General features: G+C 34.7%; 3 protein-coding genes, 1 long non-coding RNA gene and 1 other non-coding gene across 5 annotated transcripts; 3 read left to right on the forward strand and 2 right to left on the reverse strand.

Moving 5' to 3' along the window:
* Nucleotides 1-308: 308 nt before the first annotated feature.
* Nucleotides 309-2,435, forward strand: LOC146907282 (vesicle-associated membrane protein 722-like). The gene is made up of 5 exons (XM_085723560.1): nt 309-628; nt 862-1,003; nt 1,477-1,597; nt 1,690-1,752; nt 2,059-2,435. The coding sequence occupies exons 1-5, from the start codon at nt 439-441 to the stop codon at nt 2,185-2,187; spliced, it is 645 nt and encodes a 214-aa protein (XP_085579686.1). The 5' UTR covers nt 309-438; the 3' UTR covers nt 2,188-2,435.
* Nucleotides 2,436-4,396: 1,961 nt separating this feature from the next.
* On the reverse strand, nt 4,397-6,662 carry LOC146907283 (F-box/kelch-repeat protein At3g23880-like). The gene is made up of 2 exons (XM_085723559.1): nt 5,321-6,662; nt 4,397-4,787 (listed from the first exon to the last, which is right to left on the reverse strand). Exon 1 carries the CDS (start codon nt 6,505-6,507, stop codon nt 5,323-5,325), a length of 1,185 nt encoding a protein of 394 aa, XP_085579685.1. The 5' UTR covers nt 6,508-6,662; the 3' UTR covers nt 4,397-4,787; nt 5,321-5,322.
* A 3,180-nt stretch (nt 6,663-9,842) lies between these two features.
* Nucleotides 9,843-14,854, forward strand: LOC146907284 (uncharacterized). Its single transcript, XR_015017747.1, has 3 exons — nt 9,843-10,042; nt 11,760-11,862; nt 14,511-14,854. It is a non-coding gene; the product is annotated as an uncharacterized LOC146907284 (long non-coding RNA).
* Nucleotides 14,855-15,692: 838 nt separating this feature from the next.
* LOC146907285 (uncharacterized) lies at nt 15,693-24,758 on the forward strand. The gene is made up of 2 exons (XM_085723558.1): nt 15,693-18,712; nt 24,415-24,758. The coding sequence occupies exon 1, from the start codon at nt 15,753-15,755 to the stop codon at nt 17,931-17,933; it is 2,181 nt and encodes a 726-aa protein (XP_085579684.1). The 5' UTR covers nt 15,693-15,752; the 3' UTR covers nt 17,934-18,712; nt 24,415-24,758.
* On the reverse strand, nt 16,206-16,312 carry LOC146907286 (small nucleolar RNA R71). The gene has a single exon (XR_015020782.1). It is a non-coding gene; the product is annotated as a small nucleolar RNA R71 (small nucleolar RNA).
* Nucleotides 24,759-24,874: the final 116 nt, after the last annotated feature.

A 24,874-nucleotide genomic window follows, 5' to 3' on the forward strand; every position in this document is an offset into this window, starting at 1 on the left:
ATTGTTATGTCGGGTTTTTTTTTTTTTTTTTACGACTTGAATTTTGAACCTAATTCTTTTAATATTTTAGCTGAAACTTATTGAGTTAGCACAATAATTTATTATATTATTGTTATATCCTTGAAAGAGTCTTTTCTTGGAATTTCACAAACTTAGAAATATAAAATGAAAAAAAAAAGAAAAAACGTTATTGCTTACATCATATTTTAACTCTAGAAGAGAATTGACTATTATGATGAGTCCTCTTCTCTGACCACGTCCAAACTGGATGTTTCAAATAAATGAACATGTCAAAAAATCAATGAATTAAACACACGCTTTTCTTTCCTTTAACTTCAACTCTTCACAACAATAAATTCCAATCAAACTCAAAACCAAATCTCTTTCCTTCTTATCTCTGTCTTCATAGCATAATCTGAGTTGTTTTGGTTTTTCAACATGGTGCAACAATCACTTATATACAGCTTTGTGGCGCGTGGCACGGTGATTCTGGCCGAGCACACCAACTTCACCGGAAACTTTGCTGAAATAGCTTTGCAATGTCTGCAAAGACTCCCGACAACCAACACGAAATTCACTTACAACACCGACGGTCATACCTTCAACTACCTCGCCCAAGATGGATTCAGTACTTGCCTCTTTTTATCTTTTTCTTTAACATAATCTAATTGTGGAATAAAATATCAATGCAATGCGATATATGAGGCACGGACACTAGTGTTTAGATCTTGGTAATAATTTAAGAAAATATAATTGATCAAATGCATTTACATGTACGGGTTTCATGTCGGACATTTTTGCTTTCTTTTTCTTTATAAAATTCTACTATATTATTAGACTTACATGATCTATTATCTTTAGCTTACTGCGTTGTTGCTGTGGAGTCTTTTGATCGCCATATTGTTATGGCCTTTCTTGATCGCATCAAGGAGGATTTCACCAAAAGATATGGTGGAGGAAAAGCTGCAACAGCAACATCTAAAAGCTTGAATAAGGAATTTGGGTACTCAAGTTTATAACAAGGCTAAAATATGGTTTTAGTCTCTGCAAATATGCCTCGTTTTGGTTTTAGTTCCTGGTAAAAAAAAAAATTGTTTTTGGTCCCTGCAAAAAATTTTGTTTTTGAAAATAGTCCCTCCAGGGACTATTTTCAAAAACAAAAAAATTTTGCAGGGACCTTTTTAAAAAACAAAATATTTTGCAGAGACCAAAAACTACAAAATGGGTTCACTCATCATGTGCCACGTATGCAAATCATCACAAAAATGGGGTTAGGGACTATTTTAAAAAACAAAAAATTTTGCAGGGACCAAAAACAAATTTTTTTTTTACCAGGGACTAAAACCAAAACGAGGCATATTTGCAGGGACTAAAACCATATTTTAGCCTTATAACAATTATGTGTGTAGAAAATGTGTCACAAAAGTTGAATTGCATTAATTAACATGAAGTTTGTTATTGATATGCATGGTTTAGACCGAAATTGAAGGAGCATATGCAATATTGTGTGGAACATCCAGAAGAGGTTAGCAAACTTGCGAAAGTAAAAGCTCAGGTTTCTCAAGTTCAAGATGTTATGTTGGAAAATATTGATCAGGTATGTATATGTCTAAATTGGATCCTTTGGAGCCGACTTTGAAGCGCAGATCGTTAGATTAAGAGAGAAAATTTTATATGTTTTGTCTGCAGGTCCTTAATCGTCAAGTGAAGATTGATGTTTTGATGGACAAAACTGACAACCTTCGTGATCAGGTCCTTTTATTTGTTAATACATAAACTTTGTTTTCATTTTCAACAAATATCAAATATCTAGTGATGAAATTTTCACAAAATCACAAGACCATCGCAGTTCTGTGTTTATTTATGGTTGTTCTAGTTCATGAATTACTATATATGTATATTTTTACACACACATGAAGAGGGATCTAGTATAATCTAGTGACCATATAAATAACTAAATACATTGTCAAATTATCATTACAGATATAAACTCATAAGTTTAAATAAATTAGACATTTATAGTTATGTGACTGATATGGTTTGAATATGGCTTTGCAGGCACAAGAATTCAGGGAGAATGGAGGGCAATTAAGGAGAAAGATGTGGTTTCAGAACATGAAGATAAAACTAATAGTTCTTGCTATCATAATTGTCATCATTCTAATAATTGTTCTTGTTCTTACATAATTCAAATAGTACAGTTATCGGACTATTGTATTGATAGTTGGTGCACTTTATGGTGGGAATTATGGTTACTTTTCTCGTGGGGAAAAGCACAAACATACTATTGATATATTGTTAAAGAAATTAGATGCTACTTATGGGACAACATGCTACTTATGGAAACATTTGCAGCAACTTATGAAACTTAAGATTTTGCAAGTTAATTTGTATTTTGATGTTAAGTTGAATATAACTCTTTATTATGGTGGTTATGTATACTTTGCCTTTATAATTAAGTCATATTTTCACTATTGACCTATTTGCAATAGTATATTAGCTTACATATGTCATGTATATAATAAATTTTATATAATTTTAATTTTAGGTAAAGTTACACGAGTTTATGGTTCAAGTTTACATAGATAAAACGAGTTGACGTAAACTCTCGAGTTGTAAAACCTTGATTTAGGGTGTGTTTGAATTGATGGTTTAGGAGGGGAATGGAGGGGAGGATTTATTTTTCTTTTTTAAATTATGGATTATATAACATGTTTTTCTAAATTATATTTAGTGTGACTGAAGTAGTGTCAGTATGATTGATTATCATGTTATTATTTTATTTTTTAAAAAAACATTTCATTGTTATTTAAAAATGAAAAGTAAGCCATTTCCTCTTTTCCCTTCTAAACCCTCCATCTAAACACACCTTTAATGTCTTGAAAAAGAAATACCCTGAGAGAAAGTAGCTCCAAAAAAGTCTCCTTCATCTTACCATCATGACATGTACCACAAGAACGTTAGATTTGCTAGGAGTTACAATTCGAAAAATACTCATGTTATAAAATAGAGTGAAACAAAAAAAACACATAAAAATAAAGAAATTACCATAATGCAATAATACAAGTAGAGTATTTACTATTATATCACAGGTAAAGAAATTACCACAAAGCAATAATACAAGTAAAGTAAAGTAAAGAAATTACCATAATGCTAGGAGTCTCTTTGTTGAGTGTCAAATTTGTTTCAAACCATATCATGATCAAGCATTCACAAGTCACAACAATTATGGCAGCTACAATTATGGTGCTCAATATCTAAATTTTCCATATGGTAATTTAGGACACAATTTGTAATGTAGTACCTAGTTACTGTGAGCTGAGACAATTAGTACGGTACAGATTGGTTTATCTTGAATTTCACTGTACTCTTTGTTTTAACTCAAGCTTCTTTGAAGTTTTGTCGACAAGATTTTTCATGCTTTTATGTTTGATAAGCTTTAGAAATGATGGATTATTCACGTTGTGCAAGCCGTTAAGTTTTTTCATGCTAAGGTTAAGTTCCTTGTAATAAATCAACAATGTTTTACAAATCACTAAAATAGTTCTGGTTTTTGCTCAGCTTGGTGTTTGAGTAATGTACATTTACATCATCAATTTCTAAATATCATTATCAACTAGATATGGTCTTTTGAGATTTATGGTGTATCCTCTTAAACAAAAATCAAGCACTTTTAACCATGTTCATTCAGTGCAAGCCCATTGGCTTAATGATATCAATTTAATTGTTAAAATTAAAACTGTCCAGACAAATTAGGAAGGTGAATCCATTTTCTAAAATTCTTGCTGAACTAGGCATCCTTCATAGATTGATGAATCCCCTTGCTCATTATCAAAATGACTATGAAGAGATATTTTTATATCGAAAGAAGTGTTCTTAAATAAGTAAAGGTTTTCTTATCCAGAATCTGTTTCAAGCTCCAGCTCAATTGTTGAACACTCAATTCCTTCTTCCACTTCCTCAAGTCCTAATATGTCTGTTATATGCCCCCTTGTTACTCATCCTCAAAACAGTCATCATCCTATGCAGACTCGCGCCAAGTCTGACAAAGGCCTTCGCTGCCTGTAAATGGTTGTATGACATGCATTGCAAGCACTTAGAGTGAAAATGGGAATTTGAGAGTGAATAAAACGCAGATGGCACTATAAATAAATACAAGGTCAAACTAGTAGCCAAAATATTTCACCAGTAACATAGCTTTTGCTACACTGAGACATTCTTTCTAATAGTCAAAACTGCAAGAACAATTGACTCTTGCAGTCTGCAATCATTGGGCTATACATACAGGAAAAAAAGACACACGCAAGCACATTATAATAACGAATTGAGAGATAAGAAGTGATGGGCATACGAGAAAAATGTCACTACCAAATGGGATAATTACAATAAATTGGTATTTAGAGTCGTACGAAATTTATTTATTAGGGAGAAGATTCAAATTTATAATAAACAGCATGGAACATGCTATAACCAGTCAGATAATAAAATAAAAGTCGCATCATAGTCAAATGGTCCCGCACATAGTGCATTCAATTTACTCAAAGAGTTGAAGATTTTTACTTGCCCCGTTAGACAAGATTAGAATTGTAAAACTCCAAGTATCAAGTAAGCAGCTGCTACAAGTGTTTCCAAAGAAGCCTTAAATACACATCAAGAAGGCCATTAGTGGCTAAAATAAAACAAGCATTCCGAAGAGAATATAGCTCCAAAAAAAAGTCTCTTTCATCCTACCATCATGGCATATACCATCAATAACGTTGAATTTGCTCGAAGTTGAGGTTGTGGATCTATAATTTGAAAAAGACTCGTGTTAGAAAAGAGAACAAAACACAAAAATAACATATGCACAATCATGGTAATAGGATCAGCCTATTGATTCAGCATATCTATGAAAATTTTGAAGTAAAGGAAATAATCACACAATCAAAACAAAGTCGAAATCTACATTAGCACCATCATCATGGTAATAGAATTAGTTTTCGGAAGATAAGGGATTCAAGTCCTTCATACCATGTTAACTCATTCATACACACCAAGTTAGTTATCAAAATCTACATTAGCACCATCGTCAGTAAGATAAATGACACAAGTCAAAATCAAGCAGACCAAGAACAAAATTCAAAACATATTGATTATCAAAATCACTATATCTTTAACATATACGTTAGATAACTGAGTTCTTAACATGGTATTAGGATAAGTTTGTTCATTCAGCATATCTATGACAAATTTATCAAGTAAAGGAAATAATCACAAAATTGAAAGAGAGTACAAGAACTAATATAAATTCAAGAGAGTATAACACCAAAGAAGAACTTACTTTCAAGAAGTTGAAACCAAGCTTTCGACATAACCTTTGATTGAGAACCAACTTATCAGTTTGTTAATTCTAATTTGCTTTCCTTTGTTAGTTCTTCGGTTATAGACAATCGCTCCGTCTATAAAATTGCATTTGAGTACCAATGTATTACCATTCTTAGAAATATACAATGGTGTTAATTTGGAAAACGAGGTACCAACCAAGTCATAATTCATTGGAAAATTGCGGTGGCTAAATTTGAGGAATTGAGTCCAAGACTTTTCACCTTCAAATTCAGTCAGTTGCCATATAACCAAGTCGGTTCCATTGAAATTGTCATAAAAACAAAGTGAGTCCATCAACACACAAATATTTCCCCATATAATGACATGCTCAGAACTTGTAGGGGGAAGTATTTGTGTGTATGTCTCTGTAGCTAGATCAAGCGAAATAATTACAATTTTCCGAACAAGATTATCATTTGAATAGGCCAACCAATTAACAGTGCAATTCAAATGTACACCATCTTCAACGTCATTAATTTGAACAGGAAATGTTTGAATAGTTCTCCAAACATTATCACTCAAATTTAAGACTCTCACCTTGGTGATTCTCTCCTTGGTGTTTTTTCTTGGAGCAAAACCACGACATACAGCCACCACCTTATAAATTTCAGCTGAATCATCATAACCAAACCCAAACTTAGTATTGCTCCATTTATACCTGTAACCATTGCACCCTAATTTATGAGATATTGTTCTCGTTGCGGGGTTCCATAAACGAAACCACACTTTCTTATACCCAGTAATTTCATGGTAAGAATAACCATGCAAACATATCAATCCATTGCAGGAACCAATAACTTGGAAAAAATCTTCCTCAATATTCAATCGATCCTTTGAAACAACCCTTATCATACGATTTTCAAGTAAATGACTCGCAGGGAAGTGTACTAAACTGTAATCACCATTCTTTGTAGAGACTACCGACGATAAATTAGGGTTTCTTGCAGATCGATTAAGGTGCATTTTGATGAAATTTGGATCCGAGATTAGAGTTTTCCAAGACTTACTCACGCATTTCATCTGCATCAGATGTTTGACTGTAAGGCGGGATAGGATGTCGGCGGTAAGTTCTTCGGGAAGACTTGGTGGCAGAGATGGATCGGATTGACAGCGGCGACGCTGTGACTTCCGCCGTGTATTCATCAAAGCGGCGCTGATAGGAAAGTGTTGCGAGTTGTTGAACTGATGTGAACGTCACAGTTGTTGAAAATTGATTTACTTGATAGTGGTGTTAACTTTTAGGCAAAATGATTTTGTCGTCTTTTACCGTAAGAAAAGGGAAATCTTCTGAGGTGTACTTCGCCGCTGGTTTAAAATGGAGGAACAAAAATTTGAACCGTCTAGTATATATTTACTTTCAACAACGAATTTGCATGTTTTGACTTTTGATTGAAAAATTAAAATAAATATTCCCTCCATTTCAAAATACATGTCGCATTCAATCACTTCACACATACCAATGTATAACTTTGATGGTAGATATCTTTAAGTATCTAAAGTACAATATTTATAAAAATTTAACATTTTGTAAATATTTATCGAAACAAATCAAACCGCATCTTACATGCTAAAATTTGTATTTATATGTTAGTTAGAAAGTATGGTCAAAGTAAGTCATGTGAATAGTGCACATTACAAAAATGCAACATGTATTTTAAAAAGGAAGGAGTATAGAGGTGTTTGGAAAACTGCAAAACTTTTTTAAATCCTGGAATTTTTATAGGGGTTTCCGAAAAAAAAACAAAATTCAATTTCTATGTTATGGTTTCCGTTGTTTTTTATTTTTTAGATTTTGACGCTTTAAAAATATACAATTAATATGTATGTTGTTGGAATATTATCATTTTTTGTAGGAGACCTTATTTCAGAAAACTACTAGTTTACCAAATGGATGTAAAATCTGTTTTTTTAAATGCTGAGTTAGAAGAAGAAATCTATATGAAACAATATAAAGGTTTTGCGATTCATAGACAATAAAACAAGGTGTGTAAGATAGATAAATCTCGAAAAGGTCTAAAACAAGCTTCTAAACAATGACATGAAACTTTTGACAACCTAATGTTATCGAATGAGTATAAAGTGAATGAATGTGACAAATGTATTTACTATGAATATGAATACGTAAATAACATTTCAACAATTGTATGTCTCTATATAAACGACTTGCTCATGTTTGATTCAAATATTCATGTTGTAAATTATGTGAAGTCATTGTAGATCAACAACATTGATACGAAAGACCTGGGAGAAGTTGATGTAATTCTTGCTATTAATATTACTAGATCAAAAAAGGGAATTTTCTTTGGATCAATCTCACTATATTGAGAAGATTTTACGGAAATATAATTTTTATAACTGTAAACTTGCAAGCACGCTCTATGATCCAAGTGTAAAGATCTTCAAGAACATTAGATTGGTGTTAGACAAACTGAATATGTGAACATTATTGGAAGCCTTAGGCATGCCAACGGATACACTAGACCCGACATTGCCTACGTCGTGGAACTCTTATTCAAGTTTACAAGGAGACATATTCACAAGCATTGTCATGCTATTGGAAGAATCATGATATTCCTTGAAAAGACTGTGACTTTAGGATTACATTATAAGAGGTATCATGCTATACTTGAATAGTATAGTGATTCAAAATTGAACACCTTTCAAATAATTCGCAAGTGACTAGTGACTGCACATTGAGTACCACTGGAGAAGCTATTTCATGGAAGAAGGAAAAAACAAACAATATTGACTCAGTCCATTATGGAATCTTAGATGATAGAACTAGATAAAACTTATGAAGAAACAAGTTGATAAGATGATGCCCCTATGTTTGTCATCGTAGCAATTTTGGCCCCCTAACAAAAAAAAAATGCAATTTGACCCCCTAATTTTTCCAACTATGCTGAGAAGCCGTCACGTGTCCCAGAAAAGGGGTCATAATCGTAACTTTTTTGTAAAGATAAGGGGTCAAAAGAGTATATTTCCCTAAACATGGCAAAATTAGGGGGCTAAAATTGCATTTTTTATGTTAAGGGGCCAAAATTGCTACGATGGGGGCCAAAAGTGCGTTTAAGCCTTAGGTTTATGTATAAAATATATGTACACCTACAATGTATACCAATTAAACAGATATTAATGTTTGTTCTGATGATACATTTCAAAAAGCTTTTGCTGCAATCTCTGAGGGTGTACATTGCTTTCTCGATGGTATGAAATGAAAGACTTCAATTAATAGTATGAATGTGACTGTTAAGACATTTGAAAAGTGAAGTTCCGAAACATTTAGGCTAAACTGCACTTTTTGCCTCCCAAGTTTTAAAATGATGAGATTTTGGCCCCTTTCGTTCCAAAATTGCTGAGAAGCTGCCACGTGACCCAAAAAAAGGTCATAATCACAAATTTTTGTAAAGATAAGGGGTCAAAAAACATATTTCCCTTATGTTAGGGGGTCAAAAGAGCATATTTCCCTAAACATTGAGGGTCACTTTTGTCATTTTTTTAATAGAGGACCAAAACCACAACATGTTAAAACTTAAGGGGCGAAAAGTGCAGTTTAGCCTTTTTTTTTAAATGACAATGCACATAACGTAAAAAAAAAAAAAAACACGTGCTTAAGAAAGAAAAAAAGAACTTTGGTGGTTGGGATTGGGAACAAAAGAAAAAGGAAAACTTTAACATTGTTATACGTAAAACCATAATGAATTTTTTAAACTATTTTAAGAAAAAAATTAATTTAACAAAACTTACAAAACCCCCATTTTACTTAAAATTGGATTAAACAGTGACAGAGTGGTTTTTGGGTAAAAAGTCGGTGGATGTTGTTTGCTAATTTACTCCTTCATGTTTTTAGGTGCATGTAAATTAACAGCCCTACATACAAAGATCAACAAAAAGATGCAATCTTCGAAAACCAATATTAGTGTATAAATGTAAAACCCACTTGAATTGAACTGGTGGTATTGACTTGGAATGTCGGAGTATATATTACTCCTCAGGTCTCTCAGATTCGATTCTTCCGCTGGTGTCAATTTGGAAGTGTTTATTTAGCTTTTTTGAAAAAACCGTATAAATGCAAAGTTCAAAAACAATACAACCGACAAGATCATATAAACTACGTAGTTATACAAATTCTACGTATACGTTTTGGCATCAATTTAAAATTATCATTAAGTTCAATTACATAATCAAACCATGGGCCGAATTCACACTAACAAATTTATAATCAAACAAAAAGTGGTATGATAATTCTATAAATATAACAAAAGCTATTAATTAATTTAATGAAATTTAACTATACAATATGTATAAAGACATACCGTCAATTAACACTTTATTAAATTTAAGAACTAGAAATGATTAAACTATATCAAATTACTCCTAAAGATAACGAAACACCAAAGACAATTAAAATAATTGAAGAGATAAAAAAAATAACACCATGCTTATATTGGAGTTATCAATATTTAAATTCATATATAAAGTTACTACCATCTAATTGATGTATTAATTCTATGATTAATATTTTCACAGCTCAACACTATCATTTCTCACTTTGGTATAGGTGAAAAGTTTTCATTGGTTATCAATTGTTAATCTCAACTTGATAAAATGTTTGGTCCTCTTTAACGGGTCTTCCCTTCCATCCACAAGATTCGAACACCACACCTGTTCAAAAAAAGTAAGCCTAAATTCTTTAATACGAACTTAGTATAATTGATGGTCGGATTTAGGCAAAATGTACCAAATCGTTTACCAAGTAATAAAGTGATAAGTAGAGTATGTATTCACATGGATACTCGTTCTAACTAGGCAATTCGCATTACTTATTTAAAAATAAATAAACCATTAAATAAAAGAGAAAGGAAGAGTTTGTGCGACTTGTTTGCTCAGAGCGAGAGTTTAGAAGTAACATGTTTTTGATTGCATAATGTTAGCGGTGGTTAGGATTCTTCGAATCCCCTCTATTTATTTGTTGGAACTAAGTAACAGTCAATTTATTCATGGATTGGTTAAATAGTACCCACTTAAGTGATGAGTTTGTGGGGTTTTATCCTCTCCAACTGTTGAGTTGCATCAAATTCACATGTGGGTTAAGGCGCTTTACGATTGTAGGGTTGTCAATCTTGGAGTAGTTTTGTAAGCACTCCTAGTTTGTAGTGTGGGGTCTTACTCTCAAAGGTAATTGAAGCATAGATATAAATTAGAGTTCTTGAATTTATCCTAAAGGTTCCCTCATCTATTAATCTTAGAAGTACATCAGCATACTCTTCCTCTTGGTAGTTTTACAAACGGACAACCCTATATTGTCTACCTTACCAAAGATAAAAGGGTAATTCTACTATTCTAGGTGCGCAGGTTCAGTCACAATGTTCCTTGTTAATACAGTTTCCCTAATTCAGGTGGTTGTCCAAGGTTTTCCACCAAATATTTGCAAAAATCAGTTATTCCTCGAAATTAACATGCCCGGGGCACTCAGACTACACCCAAAGGGCACCTAGATGTTATTTTGTGTGCATGGGTGCATGAAAAACACCTAGGGGCGCATAAGTATCTTTCTGGGTGCCCGAAACACATGGTTCACACCTGGGGGTGCACTAGTACAATTTCTCGCATGTAATCGCTTGTTTCTTCGCTTGGGACTTGGAACAGAATTCCTCCTTCTTGTAATGTCTTCTGAGACCTCTTGAATCACCATTCATTGCCTTCCTAAATCTTCTTAGATATTTTGCTTTGCCGATTTGCATGATTTTTCCTTGAATTACATCAAAAACACCCTAGAACTGCTTTGTTTCAAGAAAAATATAATTAAATGACTCGAAATGAAAACATTAAAAAATGTCCCAAAAACCATAGGCAATTGTTCTAAAACTACTATAACTTGGATCAAAAATAAATAAAAATTATTGAAAAAATGCTTACGTAAGATAATATGTCATCAATAATCTATATATTCTTTATTATGGAAGGCTAGATAAGAAATAAAATAACTAATGAAAGGTTTCTAAAGAAGAATGAACTTTAATTATAGCCAAAGCGACAAATATGATTCATCAATGTACTCTAGAGAGTTTAATAATTATTCTAATTAAAAAAAAGATTTCTTACAACAACATAATTATATAAAAAAAAATTATCAGTGTAAACATACAAAGAGGTTTGTTACTATATAATATGATCAAACCATTTTATATTTGTTACATGGAAAGGTGAAAAAATGGATGAAACTCTTAAGTTTGTATATATTGTGATTCTTTTTGTTTCCCTATATCTTGTTGTAGCTGATGGCGTAAAGAATACTAACAGTTATTATGCTCATTCTCATTTTGTTGCTTATTTGATACACAAACTTTAATCCAATTTTAGTAATATTTCTTCATTCTTATTTTACAATACAGGAGAATGCATACAAACTAGCGATTGTTATAAAAAATATCAGTTTATTCCTTGGGGAAAAGTGAGGTGCGTTAAAGGTCGTTGCAGATTGGAAATGTAGTTAAGGTAAAATCATATTTCTCTTATTAGTACAAACCTTTCAGATTATTTTTTCATCGCAATGTTGTCACTCTTATGGTTTCTCTAACACTTTCATATTATTATTTGAACATCGAAATGTAGTTACTTTGATAACGTTACAATTATGTTAAATAATTTCAATTGAATGTGTGTGTCTATATATATATATATATATATATATATATATATATATATATATATATATATATATATATTGTTTTGAAGTAAATATACGTGTGTGTTCAATTGTTAAAATGTATAAGGGGGTACTCCAACCGATCAAAAAAATCCAAAAACTAGTTACATCTTGGTTTCACCAAATTTTACTCAATATTAGTTATGTCACCTACCAAGGTCCACTCGATTTCGATTTCTTTCGCTAGTTACTAATTAATTACTTCTTGGTTAGACATATATAAATATCAATATTAGGCCCTGTCACTACCTAAATGCCTAAATCAAGGTTGCGCTCCAGAGGAGAAAAATCTTACACACTACAGTAAAACAAAATAGCAAACAGAAAAATAATTGAATAAACAACTTTAAATTAAATAATTATCCAAACACAAAAAAATAGAGGCTCATTTTAGAATTATAGCCTAAAAAGATTTAGTTACCCATGGTAACTAAAAGAAATTACAAAAAAATAAAACATACCCAAGAAAAAATTGGAGAGAGGAGAGAGAAACTCCTCTTGGAAGCTCCTGGTGCTCGCCTTCCTCCTGACCGCTTTGTTATAAACGAGAAAACAGTGAATGAGGAATGCGGTATTTATAGGGACATTTTTCACCTGATTTTGGGTGAAAAACGCGAGATTTCTTCATGAAAAAGTCACAAAACAACGCCTTGGGCCGCAAGGCACAGGTGCCTCGGTGAAAGTTCATGGGCACCTGGCGCCCCCTTCTGTGTCGGGGAGCTTGTGAGTACGTTCGGTGCTAAAAATGCTTGGTTCTTCGCCTTCTAAGGTGTTTGCTTCTATATAAGATGTCTTGGAACTTAAGAACATAATTCCTCCTTTTGTAAAGTCTTCTTAGGCCTCTTGAATCTTCATTTTTCATCTTCCCAAGTACTTTAAAAATCTTCGGATGTCTTGCTTTGCCGGTATGCATGATTTCTTCGTGAATTACATCAAAAGCAACCTAAAATTGCTATGTTTCGGGAAGAACATAATTACAAACTCAAATATAGAAAACATTAAAAATGTCCCAGAATCATAGGCAAATTCTCTAATACTCGTCTGTTATGCTGGTAAACCCTACTAAAAATGACTGAAAACATGTTATAACATAAGATGACTTGTCATCAGTGTGCATATCCAAAGTACATAGTGCAGTACACATGAAACCAATTACCAATTAAATAGTCATACATCTAAAGAATCAAAATAAATGATTTCGAAAATAGATTGATCATCATCAAAAAAAAATCCACATCACTGACACGTTTATGGTTAGTTGTAAAAGGAATGAAAGGAAGTACTTCATCTATTGTTACCGACTCTTCATTTATGGTTAGTTGTAGAACAACGCTTTGCAATCTTTCTTCTTATGTTCCCTAAACGCGGCTCTTTAAACATCAGTTGCATTTGCAGCAAGATCTTAATATCCATTCTCAACCAATTCAAGAACATCTTGCGCGCCAAATAGAGAACTCATCAATGCACTCCACCTTTCCCAATTCTTCACATCAAGAACCAGTATATTTGCACCAAAACCTCCATTGTTGGCCATGATTGCTTCGCACGAAACCTTTGAATCTTCACACTTCACTCGTGTTTCCCAGAAAATTCACCCCTCACAATGTCTCTCGTGTTTCCCATAATGAAAAACCAGAGCTCTAGATGCCAATTATTAGCGCAACAATGGTTTCTTGGTGTGCAAGCAATTTCAGAAAACTAGGGTTAGGGTTTCAATGGAGAAGATGAAGTTGGTTAAAGGTGTTGATGAGTTTGTTATGATTTTAGAGAGAGAGAGAAAGAGAGAGAAAATATTGAAGGAAAATTGTATTCACACACAATAGGAAAGAATTACAAGCATTTATATATATACAATGCCTTAGAGTATTAAATAAAACAAGCTTATCCAAAAATAACAAACTAAAGTATTCAGAGTTTGCTAATCATGATTATGGATTAAAACACACAAACTAATACACTACTCTTAATCCATAATCCTAACATTCAATGAGACCCAGCTTGTCTCTCAAGCAATTGAACCTATCAATCTTCAGAGCCTTTGTGAAACCATCTGCCAATTGAGCTTCAGTAGGACAGTACTCCACTTCAATCATTCCTTTGTAGACTTGTTCCCTGATGAAGTGGAATCTGGTTTCTATATGCTTGCTTCTGCCATGTGCAATTGGATTCTTTGCCAAATTTATGGCTGACCTATTGTCAATCTTCAGTTTCAGTGGTTTCTTAACTTCACAGTTAACTTCCTTCATCACATTGTCAAGCCATATTCCTTGACAAGCTGCAAATGTACCAGCAATGTACTCAGCTTCATGATGAGTCATAGATTAGTCTAATTTAATGCATTATTTAGTTTAGCTTTATTAAAGATTTAGTTTTATTTTATTGCATTTTATTTCCTTTTAGAATATTTTACTTTAAATTGCTTTTTATTTTATTTTAGGAATGAATATATGGTGGAAGGTGCCTTGGAGCGAAAGAAAGAGGACTGGAGCAAATACAGCGCAAGAATACGAAGATACGGGGCAAAAATACAAATCCCCCTTACCATAAGCTTGGCACGGCCTGTGCCAACATGTGGCACGGCCGTGCCCGTCCCCAGAGTCCACTTTTGCTGCTTTTCTTCAAGCCCAAGTTACCCTGTTGCAGCTTTACCGTTTTATCCTTTTAGTTGCTTAGTTTCTAAGTCAATTGTAAAGCTATAAATAGAGTAGCTCTCCACCATAAACATTCACCTTACTTTTGCTTAGAATATTTCTATTTTCAATAAAAGTCTTTATTTCTTTACTTTCTTTCTCGCAATTTTACTTTACTGTTATTTTCTCTCTTCTTCCCCCATGTCTACGATGAACATGAGTGAGTAGACTTCTTCGTCTTAGGATTGTTGGGGAGTCTAAATGACATAATCCTAAACAAACCAAGCTTAAACCCTAATTTTATGTAACCCTAATTTCTAATCTAGATTCACCGTCTTAACGTGGATTAACAATTATCAAACTGTGGAAGCGAAAGCGGAGGGTTTGATAATCGTTAATCCATCATCACAAACATCAATTCATAAAGCGAGAGCGGAGTTTTGATGTTGGAACAATTGAATCTAGACAATAATTGCAAAACAGTGAAATAGTCTTTGCAATTATTGAGACAAGAGTAGTTTCAATCCTCTATGCATCTTCTAGTAATCAAGTCAGCGAAATAGGCTTGGTTGCTAGAAGTAAACTCTCACCGGACTTTCATCGGAAAGGTGAGGGGCTAAGGGAAACCGGTCTTTAGAAATTAGTGTGTAAACCATGAAATTAGATGTTTAAGTCTTGTCTAGTGAAGGGTTTTTTATTATGACAAACCAATAATCCTAAGGCTCTTTATTAATATTGTTATTTACCTTCAGCAATCAAACTCCTTTTTACTAAACATTCTCTCCTCTAATCATTCTTTAAAAAGTTAATTAAGTTGAACAACTCCCTGGCGGAACGATACTCTTACTTACTACTATTACTTCGATAGGCCATGCACTTGCGGTTTGGCCCTATCAAGTTTTTGGCGCCGTTGCCGGGGAGTTAACTAATTTGATTAACTTTTTTCTTAGTGATTAGAATTCTCTCTTCTTCTTTCTCTTTTCTTTTTATTTTTATTTTTAACTTTTTATTTTTCTGTTATCGTTAACTTCTTGGGTTCTCAATTTTTTATGCGAAAAACCAGAAATCGAGTTGTAATAATCAACGAGATCGAAAGGTATTTGCATAAACGAAAGAGAGACGCACGAAATAACACTGACATGGCCAATCGCACTCTCAAAGATTATGCAACGCAGTCTACGGCTGAGCCACAAGCTGTTATTGTGTACCCAACGGTTGAGGATGACAACTTTGAAATTAAGCCTGCCCTACATAACTTGGTGCAGCAAAACCAATTCTCGGGATCCCCCACTGAGGATCCCAATCTTCACATCTCTATTTTCCTACGAATTAGTGGAACCATGAAGGAGAACCAAGAGGCCGTAAGACTTCATCTCTTTCCCTTTTCCTTAAGGGATAGAGCTAGCGCATGGTTCCATTCCCTCGAAGTCGGTTCCATTACTTCATGGGATCAGATGAGGCAAGCATTCCTTGCCCGTTTCTTTCCACCATCTAAAACTGATAAACTTAGAGACCAAATCACACGGTTCAACCAAAAAGATGGGGAATCTCTCTATGATGCGTGGGAGCGTTTCAAAGAAATGCTAAGACTTTGTCCCCACCATGGCCTAGAGAAGTGGCTTATAGTCCACACTTTTTATAATGGCTTGTCTTATACCACTAAGATGTCTGTTGATGCAGCTGTAGGTGGAGCACTTATGAACAAGAACTACACGGAGGCGTATGCCTTGATTGAAGACATGGCTCAAAATCATTACAAATGGACCGACGAGAGAGCCATCACTAGTTCTTCATCCTCCAAAAAGGAGGCAGGTATGTACGAAGTCTCTAACTATGACCACCTTGCTTCTAAAATTGATGCACTAACCGAAAAACTTGAAAAACTCAATGTTAGTGCTATCAATTCTGCTTCTACTCCTTCTTGTGAAATTTGTGGTATAACTGGTCATGCTGGTGTTGATTGCCAACTAGGTAGTGCTATTAATGGTGTTGAGCAAATGAATTATGCTCAATACAACCAAGGGATGAGACAAAATCAAAATTTTTACAAAAACCAAAATCCCTATGGACAAGTAGCACCACCCGGATATGCAAACAACCAAAGATTCACTCAGAAATCCAATTTGGAAATTTTGTTGGAAAACTCTATTGCCAACCAAACCAAACAACTTCAAGAACTTAAAAATCAAACTGGATTTCTGAATGATTCTCTTTCCAAGCTCAATACCAAGGTTGATTCTATTGTTACTCACTCTAAAATGCTTGAAACTCAAATAGCTCAAATAGCCCAACAAGTGGCTACCTCTTCCCAAACACCGGGAGTCTTTCCTGGTCAAACCGAAGCCAATCCCAAAGCCCAAGTTAATGTCATATCTTTTGGGGGTAGTAAGTTAGGCGAAACTTTTGCTAAGGTTAAAAACATTGGGAAAGAAAGTGTCAAGCCTTTAGGTGATAAAATTGTGATAGAAGAAGCAAAACCACTTGAAGAAAACAAAACTCCATCCCCCTTAAATCTTGATAAGCTTAAACTAGAGGGTAAGTTTGAAAAATTTGTCAACATATTTAGGAAGATTTGCATTAAACTTCCCTTTGCTGAAGCTTTGTCTAGGATGCCTCTATATGCCAAGTTTTTAAAGGAAATTTTTTCAAAGAAAAGGCCTATAGAGCATAGTGAGACAATAGTTTTGGCTAAGGACACTAGTGCAATCATTCAAGAAGCACCCCCTAAGCTTAGAGATCCAGGTAGCTTTGCCGTACCATGTGAAATTGGGAATGAAACCATAAACAAAGCCTTATGTGACTTAGGAGCTAGTGTTAGTTTGCTGCCTTTGTCTCTTCTCAAAAGGATAGGGATAGGAGAATTGAAACCTACCGAAATAGAGTTGAAGTTAGCTGATCGTTCTACCATGAAACTTGTAGGATTTGTCGAGGACATACCGGTTAAGATAGAAGGGATATATATCCCAACTGATTTTGTAGTCGTTGACATTGCGGAGGACGAAGACGTCCCTATAATCCTAGGTAGACCTTTCCTCGCCACTGCGGGAGCTCTTATAGATGTCAAGAACGGTAGGATAGTTTTTCAAGTGAGTGATAAGATGGTAGGATTTGAGTTGGAAAATGTTATGAAGGGTCCCGCTCTTTACTCTTGTTGCATGCTTAACGATCATGTTGTGAAAGAACGTTTTATAGCGTCATCTACACAATATGATATCTTTGATCCATTCTAAGGACTCTTTCTAACCGTCAAGCTAATGACACTAAAAGAGCGCTTCGTGGGAGGCAACCCACGCATTTAATTGCTTTTGTTTTGTTTTTCTTTGTTTTTAGTTGTTTTATAGGTAATTGTCCAAGTGTGGTTTGAAAAAAATCAAGAAATTGAAGAATTCTGAAGCCCCCAGGACCAGAGAGGTGGCACGGCCCGTGCTAGGCATGGCACGGCCGTGCCAAGTTTTTAAAGAAAAACATGAAGGCTGAAGTCAGAAAGATGGCACGGCCCGTGCCAAGGTTGGCACGGCCGTGCCCGACCTCTTGTGCCCTATACCACCAATTTTTCTCTTCTTCTCCATTCATTCTCCAACACAAACCTCTCTCTACCTTCAAACTTCTCTATAAACCTCCATAACCTTCAATCCTTCATATATCACTCAAAACTTAACCAAATCACTCAATTCTTTCACCAATCAATCACAAACTTCATCCAAAACAAAAACCACCAATCAAAAACAACTTTCATCCACCCAAACCCATAATTCACCAAAACCCTAATCTTTCAAAACCTAACCCAAACACCACAAATTCTCAACAAATCTCCATAACTAAACCCTAAACCAATCCTTTCCACCAAATCTTCCCAAACCCTAAACCTCCAAACCAATTCAAGCAAGGGTCAAATGGCTTCAAGAAGAAGTGGTAAGGAACCAGCAAGCTCTTCCGGTCCTCCCTCAAAGAAGCAAGCAAAGGTCAAGAATCATGGAATCCAGTTTAAGGATGACACCCAAAAGGCCAGGTATAAAAATCTTACTTCTAAAACTTTGCATCCTTCTCGATATCCTGATTCTTATGATTTGAATGTGCTAGGGCTTAGAGATGATGTTCTTAGGTTAATGGGTAGGTTAGGTTGGACTGATATGTTAACACCTATGCGGGGTTATGAAAATTTCACTTATGAATTTTTGAGCTCTATTGTTTTTACCAAAGATAAGCTAGATTTTGATAACCCTAACCATAGAGTTGTTTTCTGGTTGATGAATATTGATTATGACATGTCACTTCAGCACTTTTGTGAGACCTTAGGTTTTGCAAATGAAGGATATATTCATGATCATTGGGATCCTAGTCTAAAACCGGTTAATTATGACCCAGCTGCCTTTTGGAAACGTATCACCGGCCTTGACGACTATGTCCCTAGAGCCAACAAAGCTAGCAACATTCACAACCCCGTACTTAGGTACCTTCAGAGGGTCATGGCTTGCACTATTTGGGGTAGAACCGAGCTAGGAAACACTAGAACCGATGAGCTGTTCATGTTATGGGCAATGCTCTACAACCACCCGGTTAACACTTGCTTTTATTTGATTGACTACCTAGACTCCGTAGGTTCTAAACCAGCCGGTAAGGGAGACATAGTGGTGGGTGGCATCATTACATACATAGCTAGATGTTTTGGGGTGAGTGAGGATGAGGGGATCAAACCAATTGAGGGAAACAATAAGCTCATTAGGGAAACCCTCATTGCTATGAATTTCATTAAAAGACATCCACCACTCCATTACCAACTCAAGCTTAATGTGCCAAACATGTTTTTATTGCCTAACCCACCTCGGACTACCACCGAGGTGGAACAAAATTGGTTGTATGTTGATGATGTGCATGTTCTTAAGCAACAAGATGATGAAGGAGACGGTGCAAACTTGCACCATGACATAGGAGAGGGTGCTACCTTGCACCAAGAAGGAGACCATGGCCATAAAGCCGGTGAGCTTAATGAAAATCAACGATGGGCATGGATTCACAATGAGATCGAGAGGATGAGCACCGAGCAACAAAGGCAAGGTGTTGAGTTATCCGGGCTTCGAAACGATGTCCAAAGAGGCAACCGTGTGAATAATGAAAACAATGAGATGCTCCGCCGGATGCTGCAACACCTCCAACTCCAAGGTCCTCCTTATGGACCTCAATGAGAACATGTGAGCTTTCCTCTTCCTCTCTTCCTTTCTCTCTTCTCTCTTCTCCTACTCTTCTTCTACTTTCTTCTTCTACTTCTTCTTCTTCTCTTTTAATTTCTTTTTCTTTTGAATCATTGAGGACAATGCTTCCCCTAAGTGTGGGGGGGGCCTAATAAAGTGTCTAGAGTCGTAGTGTTCCCAAACTCCCTTGAACTTTATTCTTTTTGTTTTGTTTTTATAGTGAAAGGCATGACTAGTAGCTTGTTTTTAATGTAAAAAATGGCATGAAAATTTTTGTTTTGTCTCTTCTTTAGGTTGCTTCTTGTACATGAAAGTAGTTTCTTGTGTTTCTTATGTTCTTGCTATACCCATGTCTTGTTTTATTGTGAAAATTCTCCAATGAGAAAAGCACCCGGTTGCAATCCTTGAGCAAATGTATGAATAGGTATTTTAAGGAACACGTTCTATCTCACTACAAAAAAACTGGTAAATAGCGGCATGTTTATTACGGCGGTCTACTCAAACCGCCACTTTAAACCGTATGTTACGGCAGTTTTTTAAGCCGCCACTATTTACCGTATATTACGGCGGTTTGACCCGCCACTATAGACAAAATTTTGTTTAACAATTCACATAGCGCATTCTGGCAGTTTCGCCTGCCAGTATTCTGCAGATTATATTTGTTAGATTCACGATCTAATAATTCAGTTTCCCTCTTCCCCTTTTTGGTGAAATTTGTCCCTCTCTTTTCTTCCCTCTCTTTTTCTTGAATTCATTCATTAATTTTTTTCCCCCTAATTTTTTCACAAACCCTCCAAATTTGCAATTTCCTCTCTCTCTCTCTCTCACATACACAAACCCTCGACCTCTTCACTCACATGCCCACAAACCCTCAACCATCACCCCCTCAAACGAACGACTCTATTTGCCTTTTCCTGTTCATGGATCCAAGCACCTTCTCTCGCCGCCATCTATGCATGTCATACATCCTCTGTCGCAGATCTAATCAGGGGTGTGCAATTTCTAAAATATATAATTTATATCTCATATCTATATCTATTTCTGAAATTTGTTTTATTCTTTATCTCTTCCTTATATTTGAAATTTGTTCTTGTTAATTGGTTTGTTTAATTTCTAAATCAGGTTGGGGCTTTTGTTCACTCTGCTCTCTACCATTGAATAAGTTTACTTCAATTAACTTCATGGCCATCTCCACCAGATACGGTACTTCAGTTTCTTTTTATGATTTTTTTTGTTTGCTTATTCAGCTAAACCTGAAAGATTTATCAGTTTTGAGTTCCTGGGCTGTGCAATATTTTGGGTTTAATATTTATATTCTAAATGCACGGTGTTCTTTCCATTTTGGAAAAAAGGCCTTTGCAATTAAAACTTTGGTGATGTGTTTACTTTGTACTAACTTTGAATTGTATGCTATTTTTGTAATTTTGGGTTTTGCTAATTGAAAGCTCCTGTATTTATTTTATTTATTGGGGTTTTGCAATTGTGAATGGTGGACTGTTTTATGCTTCAGATGTATCTTGAATCTTAATTATGGTTTATTGGTCTTAGGTTTCAATAGCACTATTGACCTTTTGTCCACTTTATTTGCAACTCTTCCTAGCTGAAACTGAAATTGACTTCAGCAATGAACAAGGCTTCTGTACTAGAGTTTTTTATGTTCATAATCAAAGACACAAATCTATAAGGAATGCCGCGGAAATATTAATCTTCAGGTTGTTTTCTCATGTTAAGCATCAATACTTTTTTGGAACTTGTATTGATGAGTCGTAAACGCTGTCATATTTTTTGTGAAATTGATATGTACTTATGGTACATATCAATTAAACTCTTATTGTCTTGATTTTTGTTATTTCTTATTTTCAAAGCTTGTATGTAATTGACTAATTTCTTTTACCTTAATTCCATAGTTTAATTAACAGTCCCATAATTCCTATGCAGTACTATTTGAAAGCTGTTTTTGGTTTTAACAAAAATCAGTTCTTAGAACTTCTGATGATGGTTGAAATTGGTTCAATCTTTTATGAGGTATAACAATTCTCAGACGAAATTTCTTCCTTTGATCCTTCCACGCTAATGATTATAGTTAAAGAAAGCTAGCTAGTTTGTTCTGCGATTCTTCTTTATAAGGATAAGTGTTAACAGAATTTTCTCATAGTAAATCTAGGTTGAATGGAATGTACCTTTCTTTCCATAATCATATTGGTCTCTTTTTCTTTGCTCTATATCAGTTTTTTCATTTCTATAACTTCAGAGTTTAATCTGGCTTCTTTTAATGTTTTATAAGCTGATTATGGATAGGTTGAGTTTCTAGTTTGAAGTACCTACTATAATAAGCTGGCTTCCAGATTGTGTTGCTTCCAATACTTAATCCTTTGGTTGGAGAGAAAGTGATTCTATGCTCAGACTGACTTGCATCAACAACATATGTAAGTTCTCTTTCTTTTACTTCTTATTACATACTTCCTAATATGATATCTATAAGCTCTCTTCATAATATATTTTGATTTAGGCTTGGCGTTCTGGATTAGCATGGGCACCTTGGGTAAGTAAAATTGATAACTTTCTATATCAAATTTTACTATCACTATTCATCATGTTCTTTTACAATGCCCTTATACAAATCTATATGCTTCTATGGCTTGCTTAAAATTTCATTACCTGCATTTCCATGATAAAAGTTCACTATTGTAGGTACCATACTTAGGTGGCTCATTTGGCATTATCTATTTTCTTGAGAAACCTGATGTGAGTGTTAGATTAGTTTTCCTCATATATGATAAAATTATGATCCACTTTTATAGTTAGAATCAATGGTCCTGACCCCTGATATTTCCATTAAATATTTTATTGTCATGTAGACATATGCTATATTTCAAAAGCATCAAGCTCAACCATCCTGTTATATAATCTCTATAGTTTTGCATTTCTTTCCTTTTGGGGAGATATTGATAGACTGATTTTGAAACTCAAGTTCCTCTTTTAATGCTTTTTTTTATCAAGTTGCTATTGTTGTTTTGTGAATTAGCATTATGTGAACTTTATTTGATCTATATGTATGTGCTTGTGCATGTACCAGGGAAGTTGAAGGAGTGCATAAAATTAGGGAAATAAGGAGGACCATACATGGAAGAGATCAGATATAAACTCTACAACATAATTGAAGAGCTTAAATTTATTTTATAAACGTTCACGAGGTTGCTGGACTCTTACACATTGTAATATTACAATTTATGTATAAAAATAATTTATACTAGTTCTAATAATTGTTATTTAGGTGATTTGTGCAGGTATTTTTTATTTTTTTTAAAATGACAATTGCGGCGGTTCAAACTGCCACTATTTGTACTTTTTTTTAAATTAAAAAATGGCTGTTACGGCAGTTGAAACTGCCACTATGCGCACTTTCGTTTTTACTGAAAAGTGTATATTACGGCGGCTTCAACTGCCACTTTAACCAACTAATTAGCCGCCGGTTTATTCAATGTGTATTTCGGCAGTCTGCATGGCGGTTAATTTTAAGCTGCCGTTTTAAACTTTGTGGCAGGAAAAATTACGGCAGTTTTGAAACCGCCAGTGTGGTATATAGCGGCGGCTAAAACCGCCGGAATAAGCCATTTTTAGCCGCCGCAATTCACGCGATTTTTTGTAGTGTCTTTAGTGTTAACTTAGACCCTTTAAAGTCTTAAGAGTAAAAGTAGTATAAGTTTGTGTGGGAAATTAATCAATGTTCTTAATTGTTAAATTCTTAAATTGTTAAAGTTATAATGGGGCGGGAGAATGGCACCAACATGTGGGGGAAAGGACAATCCCTAACTTCCTAATTGTGGTGGTGACTCCCTAAATTTGAACTTAAAGTGAAACAAATTCATCAATGCTAGGGGGAAAGGACAATTACATCCAAAAAGACTTCCTACGCGGAGATGAAACAAATAATTTTGTAGCACTGCTTAGGGTGATTTTGAATCTAGGGGGAAAGGACAATTACATCCGAGAAGACTTCCTATGAGGATTGATAGCCCCTAAGCATCTGCAGCCCCTTGTGCTTAATTGTTAATCTAATCTAATTTTAACTTAAATTCCCATCACTCTTATATGAAATGAAGAAAGGACTTTTCTCGGTTACTTTAGCACTAAGGATAGAACCTTTTCCTCATAATATATGTCTCATACAGGAGCAAGAAAAGGGTTGGACTGCACACACACACTCACTTGAGACTTGATGTTGGGTAGAATAGGTTCATGAGAAGTATTTGAAATTGTAATTAGTGTACTTGAAGCAAAACCTTTCTTTTGAGACATGTGTTCTTAATATTGCCATGAATAATCTTTTGTTGCTGCTATGTTTGTTGCCTTTTGCTTGAGGACAAGCAAAGATTCAAGTGTGGGGGAGTTTGATGAGTCATAGATTAGTCTAATTTAATGCATTATTTAGTTTAGCTTTATTAAAGATTTAGTTTTATTTTATTGCATTTTATTTCCTTATAGAATATTTTACTTTAAATTGCTTTTTATTTTATTTTAGGAATGAATATATGGTGGAAGGTGCCTTGAAGCGAAAGAAAGAGGACTGGAGCAAATACAACGCAAGAATACGAAGATACGGGGCAAAAATACAAATCCCCCTTACCAGAAGCTTGGCACGGCCCGTGCCAACATGTGGCACGGCCGTGCCCGTCCCCAGAGTCCACTTTTGCTGCTTTTCTTCAAGCCCAAGTTACCCTGTTGCAGCTTTACCGTTTTATCCTTTTAGTTGCTTAGTTTCTAAGTCGATTGTAAAGCTATAAATAGAGTAGCTCTCCACCATAAACATTCACCTTACTTTTGCTTAGAATATTTCTATTTTCAATAAAAGTCTTTATTTCTTTACTTTCTTTCTCGCAATTTTACTTTACTGTTATTTTCTCTCTTCTTCCCCCATGTCTACGATGAACATGAGTGAGTAGACTTCTTCGTCTTAGGATTGTTGGGGAGTCTAAATGACA

This window comes from Medicago sativa, chromosome 7, assembly GCF_051527215.1.
Source record: "Medicago sativa cultivar Bolivia chromosome 7, Bolivia_mono, whole genome shotgun sequence".
Classification (NCBI taxonomy): domain Eukaryota; kingdom Viridiplantae; phylum Streptophyta; class Magnoliopsida; order Fabales; family Fabaceae; genus Medicago; species Medicago sativa.